Genomic DNA, 11462 nt, shown 5'->3' with positions numbered 1-11462 from the left:
AAAAAAAAAAAAAGAAGCCTGATAAGAATTGTCTCCACATTATGGATGAGGAGTCTAAATGCAGGCTAAGTTAGCAGGGCTGCTGGGCTGAGCCTGTTTTTGTGGGCAGAGAGTCAAGGTTTAGTTGTGGGAAAATTAAAGTGTATCCCATATTATTCAGGAAGTAGAGAGTCTGTTTTGACTTTAGGCCAACCTTTTCAAGTCCTTGTGATGTATGGGTAACATGAAAGCTAGTACACAGCTTCCAGGAAAAACTAAAACCAGATTAATCCGTCATTTGACCACTACAAACACAAATTGTAGTTAAGAGGTCGACCTTTCCAATGACATCAAATGTCTTGAAATGATGTGCCATGAAATAATGGCTCAAACAAAAGCAACAGTTTGACAATTTAGAAAATCATGTTTTTGTATGATCTAAAGTTTTAGACAGAACCAGTTTTTTTCTTTTGTATGGTGTAGCCTAATGTTTATTCTCTGTACACCTGTCTGAATCAAAACATTTGATGCCGTATCTCATTGATGGATTTGCCTGACCAGGGACTGCTGATTAAATCTTGCTAGGTCTATATCTGACAGCGCATTGTCCCTGTTAAATAAATAAATGTCAGGCTGCTGCATCTGGTGGGAATGTGTATAAGATGCCACATTAGACAATTAGAATATGTCTATTTGCTTGTATGATGTAGCCATAAAAACATCCTTTGAGTTTGAATATGTGCGCTTACAGGTTTTTAGCACATCTCATAGATCATGGAATGATTTTTGAAATCTCTGGGGAAAAAGTTCAATCATATACAGACTCATTAAAAGAATAGGCTAGGCCAGCGGTTCCCAAACTTCACATCAAGGGCCCTATACTGACACAAATCAGACCGCAGACACCCATTTCCTTTTGCCCCAGGGACCCCCATCGGACATTTTTATTTTATTACAGAAATGTATGAAACTCGACCTAAATAGTCATACATTCTGTCAGTGTATTAGTTGGATGGAATTATAGTGAAAATAAATTATTTGCCTTTTTTGTTGGGGGGAAGGGACCCTTGAAACCCCCTTAAGGACCCCATTTTGAAAACCAATAGGCTTGACTAGTGTTAAGATTTCAGTTTTAGAGGGGTGTTGCAGTTGCAGCCCTTTCACCTAACACTAGTGCTTTAATCCATGGTTAATATAGAACATAGTGTAAGTCTATGCTATGAACGCAGTACCGGACTACTTTTCTTAGCGGAAGCAATAAAACCATTTTCAAGTCAATACAAAATTGTAGTCAATACAAAAATCCATATTTTGTGTAACATTATTGATGTATTTAGTAAGTAGCCGTGTAATAAGAAGGATAATGAACAGCAAGCGAGCCGATGTTGAGCTGAACCCCGACAGTGATGCAGCACCGCAGCGGAGGGGTCTTCTAGCCCTCGGCGGTATCTGTGTAGTTCCGATATAGAATATGACAGGGGCATGGATGGACCACAACAACAGATAAAGATGAGCTCCATTCTGTAGGATAGTATCCCACACTTCCTTACGTTTTCCAGACATGGTAATAAATATTATATAAAAGCATAGCCAGCGAAAATAAGAACCGGCATTTGAATGAACAGAATCTGCAGCTGTTGCTTTTCTCCTACGGTTTCATTAAGTCCTGTCAGTGGTGGATTACTAAGTGACTTTATAGTTGAGATAAATAATTCATAACTGTGGATTGAAGAGCCGGTAGCTACAGGCATCCAAAACAAGTTTTACTTTTCACAATAAACAAATGATTGCTGCATAATAATCCATATTCAACAGGAATCCGCTATGTCACTTCAGCCTAAATACCAAAATATCAAAGACTATCGCTGATGTACTTTATAACTGATATAACTATACAAAGAAACTCTCCTTAATGGATCCGCACAGACCAGCACATTTAAATCTACTGTGGCTATCTCATCTTCAGACAGTATTTTCTTTTACATAAAAATGAAATGAAGACGTATTTCTTACCGAATCTCTCCGGTCTGAAGGTCTGCATCAAACTGACCGCCAATTCTATCTCTCTCTCGTTCACACACACACACACACACACACACACGCACGCGTGCGGTCTCTCTTCATGAAGCACGCACTCTCTAGGCTACCTAGTGAGTAAACACACACACACTTTCACATGCACTTTCACTATGAAAAGGGCGGCCAGCTACAGCAGATTTATCTCCGTTTATGAAGTTGTCAGATGGCACTGAACTGTGTAAGTAAGACAAAATGAAGTTCAAGTTTACAAATCTTTATTACCAAAAAGCTTTTGGTTGTAATATCAACCTGTTTCTACTGAATCAAACTAGTAGCCTTTTTTTTAACAGAAGTCAAATCACAGCAGTCAGGAATACTCATAAAGTGAATTAAATTAGCCATTATTCCAGTAACAGCAGGAAATGTCAGTGACGTCAGCTGTCCTCACCTTCCGCTTTCACTTCTCTCGCTGATCTATTTGGATTCATCTGGGGCTGAGACCCTCAGACAGAGGGCACCGAGTTTTAAGGAAATCAGCCTGTTGGTTCACAGTCGAGCTGATGATTTTGAGGTTGTTGCTCTTACCATTAAGCAGGTAAGCTGACTAATGGGATCAATCAACACCCTGACAGGTGTGTTGTGAAGGGGAATAATGGGACATTAACACAGTTGGACAGACACAGGTAGTCAGCAAAGCAGGCAGACAGGCGAGTAGACACACACACACACACACACACACACACACACACACACACACACACACACACAAACACACACACACACACCACACACACACACACACACACACGCGCTTTTCAAAAAGCCAAGAACGTAACAATGTGAACACACCATGCACATAAGTGTGTGATGGTGTCGTTTCATATAAAAAAATATTGTTTTTGGGAATGGAATATGTTTTTCTTGACGTCAGCAACTGAAAAACACACACACACACACACACACAGGGAACCAATAATGCAGAGTGCTTTAAAAGGTATACTAAGCAGCATTTTTCGAAAAAACAATGTGTAGACACATACAAATAACCCTCTCAATCATCACTTATGACTAGAAGTGTGTGGCAGCGTCTGTATCTACAGACGCCCTGCTCTCGATCAGTACTTTCTCATTTTGTCTGTGTGATCAGGACATTTCTGAGCGTCAACAAGGCTTTGGGCCCTGCGTGGGCATGTAAACCCCCAGGCAATAACGACAAGTAGGCACGCACGCACACCACACACACACACACACACACACACACACACACACACACACACACACACACACACACCTGGCACCTTCCCGCAGGGGTTGTATGAAGGTGTAGGTGTTTATTAGTGCTTTAGAACGTAACTGCTGTAAAACAAATCAGAAAAAAATCATCATATTCCTCTGATTTACAGCTTTGTTCGTGTCAGCATGGCTCCCTTTCTCCATTCACTCTCTAGCTCTCTCGGTCATCGCTGCTTTCTCTCCCTCTCCTTTAAACACTGCATGTTTACGAACACCAACCAACAACTGCTGCTGCTCAGTATACCCTAAAGTGCAGATGTTAAAAAGCCAACACACACCAAGTCGAAAACAGGTGAAAAGACAGGTTGTAGTACTGACAGCATCAACCTACAGTGTATCATACATATCATATCATGTCACTTCATCTATTATGACCTCACTAGTTGAATGTTTGAAGTATTTATGGAAAAAAACCAAAAACTACATTTCTTGGAACCACATGACTTTAACCAGTTTACAGGAATTGATCTGGATTTGCTTTTTGGTATCAACAAACATTTTGAAGGTGAAGTTCCAGAAGATTTTACAAAACGTATCCCAAGTCTTCTAATATTTGCCCAGTTTATAAAATCTAAAAGGCATGTACAAATGTTACAGGTACAATAATTTAGCTTGTTGCATATTGACATGTGCTTTTTGTGTCAAAAGTCGAGCGGAAAGGTTAGTGATGAATTCCAGTCAAATCTTCATTTTCACAACTCCAGTGTTACACCTTCTTCCTCCTCATCATCATTCTAGTGCTTTTAGGAATGTCTTTGTTGTCAGTCATTAATAATGCAGGAGGGACAGGTTTCTATATACAAACAGCAGTACAGACAAACTGTCTGTTGATCAGCATAATTAGCATGAGATCTATTATTTTCTTTATCATCATCTGTCTCCACAACATACTTTCATTAGTTACCGCCCCCTCTTTCTCTTCCCCTTCTCTTTGAATAATGGGCTTGAAAGAATGCACCAAGTATTTGTAAATTCCCCCAACACTCATACAAACATTATTATTCATGTCTCCAGTTGAATCTTCTTGTTGACTCGTGAATATTTACACTCTTAACCCTCCTGTTGTCCTCGGGTCAAATTTGACCCCTTTAAAAATGTCTATATCTAAAATATGGGTTTCTTTTTAACCAAATTATCATAAAAATGGATTGGATTCCATTCAACGCTCTTTGCAAAGACAATTGATCACTTTCATTCCTGACTAAACTCATCGGTACGTTCCTCCTATCTTAACTATTAGTCAAAATAATTCATAATTTCTGCTTTTTAACTCAAATATTAGGTATAATTCTATATAAATGAGGGTTAATGACCATGAATTCAAAAAAATAGAGTAAAACTAGTGGTAGTAAGGTGGTGTTAGTGAAAAAAAGCTGAAAAAAAGACAAAAATGTCAAATTCTTGTCCGTTTTTGACCCAGAAGGACAACAAAAGGGTTAAAGTGTGATGCTGCATGAATCCTGGGACTTAACTGTGTGTGTGTGTGTGTGTGTTGAGTGCGTGCAATTTAGACACATTTTAGTGTGTTTAATGTCTCTGTGTGTGTATTTAACCTCCTGTCGCGATAGTCTTAATGGTGATTGCATTTAAATCAGTGAGCCGCATTATGAAAATACATAAGAACTAGTGAGATCACTGTTGTGACTAGACTGAATAAACATACAGAGCTGCTATGTTATCCAACATAATTAGAGCATATGCTAGTGAAAAATGTTAACATGGTGCACCAAAGTCAGAGAAATTTAGAACAAAATCATCTGTTCACCAACAGAGTAATCTGCCAAACACTAGGTGCATTCAGTTATTGTAAAACTGAAAACTATTGCCAATGCTTATTCTTTACATGCAAACTATCCAGATCACAGCGGGTCTGGATTCAGTCTGAATCTCTCTCTCTCCCTCTCTCTCTCTCTCTCTCTCTCTGTTGTGTTGGCTAACTTAGCGTGCAGTAGTACACCCTACCAAAACACAGCGGTTTACCCAGTGGTGTGTGTGTGAATTAAGTCCAGCTCAATGGTTAGCGAAGCCACAACCAAGCCCCTCAAAGACAATTCCTCTGTCTCTGTATATATCATTATATATAGATGTGTGTGTGTGTGTGTGTGTGTGTGTGTGTGTGTGTGTGTGTGTGTGTGTGTGTGTGAGAGACTAGTGTTGGCTCGGGCCGAGCAACATTTCCAGTAAAGTGTCAGAGTGTTGCATGCTGGGACAGAATCTAAAGATGGAGGGAGAAAACTGTAATTTAACTGGGAGGAGCCCCTCCATCTCTGCCCTGTTTATCTATCTGTCCTCCCGTCACTCCATCTATCTCTATATCCGTCTTTCCCTCTGTCCACAAAACTCCATCTCAACATCCCTCCGTTTATTGCTTGCTCTTTGCTTAAATCCCTCCATTTCCTTCCCTTCTCTCCCCACTGTTTACACTGCGTACAGTGTTTGTTCTAGATAACAGAGGAGAGAAGGAGGACAGAAAAAGGAGGATAAATCTGATACATTCAGGCGCCCTGGGACTTGTGGTCACCTTCACTTTAGTTCAGTCACTCCTCTCTGTGATGGCTAATTCCAGGCGTACAGTTCTTCTGAATTGGTGGCATCTAGCAGGGCCAGACTGTGTTGGTCAGCAGTCCAAGAGTTGCAGCTCATAGACTGAGCCCATCCTTGGTACTTTGGTCCACAGTTTTTTATGTGTCTCCAATTCTCTGTTTTAAAATTATTAGCCCGTTAAAAAAAATCAGGATCATTATCTGGCCAAAACATCCACAATTCATTTTTTAAAACACAAAGTAATAGCAACACCGTTTACAAACAAAAAAAAACCTTTTGGTGGCTCCTTTGCCCCACAAAAAAACCACATCCTGTGGGCTCCGGCTGCTCGCTGGATCACAGTAAACATGGTGATAATCGAACAGCAGAGGCCAATGAATTCCAGCATTGTCCGAGACCATCTACAGTGTTGTGGTGTTCATGTCTAAACCTTTAAAAAAGACCATAAATTGCTGAGATCAAATCTACATTGCACCCCCTCAGATGAGAGTCAGCTTGAGATGAAAAATGGTGAGAGGAAATTGACTCAGAACCTGAGGTGTGGTGTGATTGTTTAGGTGCAGCTTACATCCCTGGCAGCTTTAGAAAGCTTCCTGGTAGACTGTTTTAATCAGCTGTATTGGCAGGTGGTGTATGGTATCAGGACTCACAACTCCTTCATGTAGAGATGTGTAAGTGTTTCAATTTGGCTTTGCTCTCCAGGGTTTAGACTCATTTCCAGTTGATGTTGTATTTAAGCAAAGCATAACCGTAGATTTTCAAGAGTTATAACATTTACCCACAATCAAAAGAGCACAGTCCAGAGACTGATTACTTGTCGGAGGGGTTGGACCTCCAGTATTCATTCAGCCCCAGCAGACTGTAGTTTGAGTATTTGGTCCCCGTCTTTAGACACAGCCACACCCACAAACATCCATTAGTGTCAGTGTTTAGACACAGCCGTACTCATACCACACAGTCTGAGGGTCGTTGTTGGGGTCAGGGGAAGCAGGCGTGCTTTTTGGGCGTTCGACAGAGCCACACCTTGCACTTTCACTTTCTTTCTCTAGGTGGGAGGTGTCACCTTGTCGCTCCTCCCTTGACACCTCCTCATGCTCTGAGACTTTATCAGGCCGTGTGGCTGGCACAGCTCTGACAGGAGTTACCATGGCGACCTCTCCGCGATGGTGGTAGGAGGAGGATGAGGTGGGGCCGTTCCGAGAGACGGGAGTCCTCCCTCTCTCGTTGGCGTATCTCTCCGTTTGCAGATTGATAGAGGACGAATGATGAATCGGTGGATTTAGGAAGCTGCCATCTCCATGCTGATTGGTCGGACCAGCCAGGCGGGCAGAGAGCGGCCGTTCCCTCACACCAACCCCTCCCCCTTGTCTCGGAACAACCACATCTGATTGGCCTTCATTTCCACGGAAACTGTCTGGTCCATTGGAGCGCAGCAAATCCGACGAGGCCAGGCTGAAAGTCCTGCTCAGTGACTGGCTGGTTCTCTGGGTGACCGGCACGGCTGAGGCCGGGGATTGGCCCACGGGCTGGCGGGGCGAGGGCTTGACGCTCTGGCCTGGCCTCTGGTTAGATGACTGCACAGTGGGCGTGACATAGCTGGTGGGAGTCACCTGATCTCTGCCAGCTGGAACCGGGGGGGCGGGACTTCTGGTGAAGTAGTCAGTCATCAAGTCCTCCCTGCTTCCTGTACACACCTTTACGTACAAAAACAAAAATTAGAAAGAATAAATAGGGGACATTGTGTAGAGTTGTTATGGTGATTATTTGAACAGTGAAAAAAATAAAAAGAGTTTGGGACTTTAATGTCACTAAATGCTGATTATTCATTGATTCATTTGAATTGAAATATTTAAAACACTTTCACAGCACAAATTATGTATGTGATTGATTTAGATTAATTAATCAAAGAGTATGTAATTAATTAGATTACATTTTTAATTGATTGACAGCCCCCAAATGAACGTATTTACTATTATTGATTCTGTATTCCTGTTGTGCTATAGTGCTATAACAACACAGAACAGAAAGAATGAACTCCCATGGGTTTAGCCTACATTGAAAAGTCTGTTGTGAAATTATTGTGAAACCTTTGATGTAAGGGTGGGAATCAGTGTTTATCAGATCCATTTATTATACTGATTTAAACTTGGTATCGTTATCCGAAAATCTTTTGGACTACAAATATTATTTTCATAGGATTGTGTTCTTTTTAGAGGCAACTATGAAGGCCACACCCTCTCTGTGGGATCAATAATAAGAATTATTATGGGTGTTGCTGAACTTTTTGTAAAACAGGATGTCTGTTTGGACTTAACAGATGACAAGTTAGATGTTCAGTGACTTTAAGCAATATTCTCACGCAGATTTCATGTGTCTGGCTCAGTCATATGAAGATGACGGGTTGGAATGAAACATCTGATTTGTAGGCAGGAGTCTGCCTCACAGTTAGATTAGAGGTGAAAAGAAGTACTTGAAGAAAAAAAAAGGACAATGACTAATAAATACGCATCCCTTCATGAGAAAACATCCCTTCATGAGCCAGATGTCTGATCTGCTCTGCAGTGCTACTTGGCAGATTTATTTGCATTTATTAGGAATGACGAATACCTCAAATGCGCAACTCTATGATGAGAAAAGATATGCTCTTGAACAGAACACGTGTCATAGTTTCTTTCTTTGTGTGCGGTGCTAGATGTAGGTTGCAAAATAATTCAGGTTCAGAGAGTATACAGTACCTTTTTTTTTTGGACGGCAGCATCATACCAGAATAAGTGTGCTTTTCAAAATGAAAATAACCACACAGGAGAATCCCCTCTCAGTCACTGTAGTTTACACTAAAACTCAGTCAAACTACATCATTCTAACTCAGAATACACAGTCTATTAAATTGAAATTTGAAAACAGAAATAAAAAAAGACACTTAAGGGTAAAAAATCTAAACATTTTTAAATAAATGCATTCGAGGATTGTTGGTGGAGTTAATACATAGCTGCTGATTTTCCATCAGATTGTTTAGTTTTTCCCAGTCTCAAGTTGTAAATAAACATGAAAACTGTAATGTGCCTTTTATTATTCATATTTAAAATAGTCACATAGGCTCCAAAGCCAAACCTTCAGATATTTAATGGAATTTGTACATCCACGGAAAACTGTTTCACTGGCCCTTTGCTGTTGCTGTTGGTTTTGTTGACACCATGAACATGCAGTACAGAAGTGTTTTGTTCTCATGGCTGTTTGTTCTCATGTCAGTTCATCTTTAGCCCCTATCACACAGCCGGCAAATGTTGCCTCGCTGTCTGTATAAAACGTACAGAGACAGAGTTCCGGGGAGTCACTCCCCGGAGGCTCCAGGATCGTGGTGGCAGGTGTCGCCATGGTCCCGCTCCACGTTCTGCGATGCCATGTTCATCTTGCTACACTCTGCGGTGCACAGCTACGTCCTGCTGTGCCTTGTAGTGCCCACAGTGACCCGCTATGCCATGAACTATTACAAAGAACTGCTACAAACTACTATTTTTTTCTATTTTTGTTATTTCCACTCTTATTCTAACCCCAACCGGCCCGTCAGACACCGCCTACCAAGAGCCTGGGTCTGTCCGAGGTTTCTGCCTAAAAGGAAGTTTTTTCTCGCCACTGTTGCACTGTTGCTTGCTCTAGAGGAAACTACTAGAACTGTTGGGACCTACTCTATCTGTAAAGTGTCTCGAGATAACTCTTGTTATGAATTGATACTATAAATAAAATTGAATTGAATTGAATAGAGTTGCTCTGCCTTCGAGCCGGCAGCGGGCGTAGCCACAAAGCCTTAACAGAGCCGAATCAACGTCTACGTACACATAAAGGAGAGCCGGCATGGCGGGACTACATGCAGTAGTGATGTGTGAGTCGACCCACATACAATATCACCCTACATATAATTACATTTTTCAGTTTTTCACACATATTTTACATTATTCAAAAACTGTTAATCATGTATCATTGTTTCCACCAGCTGATCTAAAATGTATATTTGTTTACGGCTGATTCAGAATGATTCCATGACCTTCTGATTTATAATGGGGGTTTTGTCTTGGTGGGTGGCCAGTCCAAAATTGACTCCAGCTGGACTAAAAACAAACATCAAAGGCAATGAAATTGTGATTCATATAACAAAAAAAGACATTTTGCTATTTTCTTTTTAGGTGAGTCATTTGTAATTTAACAGATGATTTATAATATTTCCTGACTAAACCTGTACAGATGCCCCTCTGTAGAAAATCAACAACCAATGGGAACTCAATGATTTGTTTTGTGACAATTGTGAATCACATTAGCTGAAGGGACGGCGGACTAGCCGATTTCCAGCTAATTTTTTCTCTGTTTGGTAAGTGTTTGGTGATTTTGCTTCTTATTAAATATCAAAACTGAAGCTGTGGTAAAAAAAAGCAGCAAATGCCTGACAAGCCAAAAGGAGAACAAGAAAAGAAAACAAAGAAAGGAGATCTACAGACGACTCAAACCCAATCTGCAATCATGGAGACACTGAGAAACCTGAGTAGGCAAATTACATGGAACAAGCCATGGGAAAGGCTCTGGCCAAACCTTTTGGAGAGACCGACAAAAACGTTCAACAGCTGCCCGACCGCTAAGAGGCACATTTTCAAACTATGACCAAACAGGTACAATCTGATGTTAAACGGATGTTTAACGGCTAAATGCCAACGAAACAAGCAATTTAAACATGAAGCTTGAACTCTTGGAGACATAACTCCTAGAAGACAGGGGGAGAAGAGACAATGAGCTAATTTTTAGATAAAATCATGGGGGACTGATTAAGTTTGTCATATATGTCCTGTGAAGTTTGTTCCTGTCTGTATACATATTTTATGTAATTAATACACATTTGATCACAATAAAAAGATTTGTCTCACTGGTTAGTGTTTATTACTAACTGTGAGGCGGTTGTCTTTTACCCCTTTGGCCAAGTTAAAGCCACCACACTAATGGCGTTTTTCCATTACATAGTACCTGCTTGACTCGGTGCCCCGTACTCTTTTTTCCATTGCAGATTTAGTACTGCGTGAGGCGAGCGTAGCTGGTTGTTATAGCGACGCCACAGTTAGCTGCCGTGGCCTAACACGACACACACACACACACACACACACACACACAGAACAACAAAGGTGTGTTGTTTTGGATTCTCAGCAAGTGGCTTTGCCACAGCCAGATGACAAATTTAGTTAAAAAAAAAAATCTAGAGGCAGCAAAAAAAAAAAAAAAACACCGCTGGCTAAACTGTTTAAAAATGACGGGTTTGTTCAGGACACCCCAGTCCGTTGCTAGCGATGACGACGCAGTGGGTAGTGACAATTCTCTCCGACCAATCAGTAGTCTGCAGGTTTTCACGTCACCTTTTGGTATCTCCTCAGCTCGCTTGGAACCTCGACAGAGGAGATACTAAAAAAAATGACCTGTTGAAGTACCAGGTGCGAGTAGAGTCGAGCAGGAACCATGTTATGGAAAAAACACCATAAGTTCTCCAGAAACCACAACAGAAGAGGTGAATAAGACCTCATTGGTTTTTTACTCTGTCAGTAACATAATTAGGTTTTATTTGTAGGTAGCTCACTGTCTCAAGGAATGAGATG

The 11462-nt window shown here is 41.0% G+C and overlaps 2 protein-coding genes and 1 long non-coding RNA gene across 5 annotated transcripts in view; 1 reads left to right on the top strand and 2 right to left on the bottom strand.

Annotated features, from left to right (window-relative positions):
* The window catches only part of gpr68 (G protein-coupled receptor 68), a 25423-nt gene extending 23295 nt beyond the window's left edge, over nucleotides 1-2128 (bottom strand). Inside the window, exon 1 of the mRNA XM_032500134.1 lies at nucleotides 1993-2128. The gene's annotated coding sequence lies outside the window, so the exon portion shown is untranslated. The remainder of the gene's footprint in view (nucleotides 1-1992) is intronic.
* The window catches only part of LOC116669971 (uncharacterized), a 16573-nt gene extending 8817 nt beyond the window's left edge, over nucleotides 1-7756 (top strand). Inside the window, exons 2-3 of the long non-coding RNA XR_004326918.1 lie at nucleotides 2131-2133; nucleotides 7744-7756. This is a non-coding gene — a long non-coding RNA (uncharacterized LOC116669971). The remainder of the gene's footprint in view (nucleotides 1-2130; nucleotides 2134-7743) is intronic.
* ccdc88c (coiled-coil domain containing 88C) overlaps nucleotides 6033-11462 on the bottom strand; it is a 39607-nt gene continuing 34177 nt past the window's right edge. For all 3 annotated transcript variants that reach the window (XM_032500101.1, XM_032500102.1, XM_032500103.1), the window contains exon 31: nucleotides 6033-7529. In XM_032500101.1, coding sequence (XP_032355992.1) covers nucleotides 6765-7529 — 765 coding nt within the window. In that variant the 3' untranslated portion in view covers nucleotides 6033-6764. The remainder of the gene's footprint in view (nucleotides 7530-11462) is intronic.

The sequence above is a fragment of the Etheostoma spectabile genome, chromosome 20 (genome assembly GCF_008692095.1).
Source record: "Etheostoma spectabile isolate EspeVRDwgs_2016 chromosome 20, UIUC_Espe_1.0, whole genome shotgun sequence".
Taxonomy (NCBI): Eukaryota; Metazoa; Chordata; class Actinopteri; order Perciformes; family Percidae; genus Etheostoma; species Etheostoma spectabile.
This window is presented reverse-complemented; position numbering and strand designations above follow the sequence as displayed.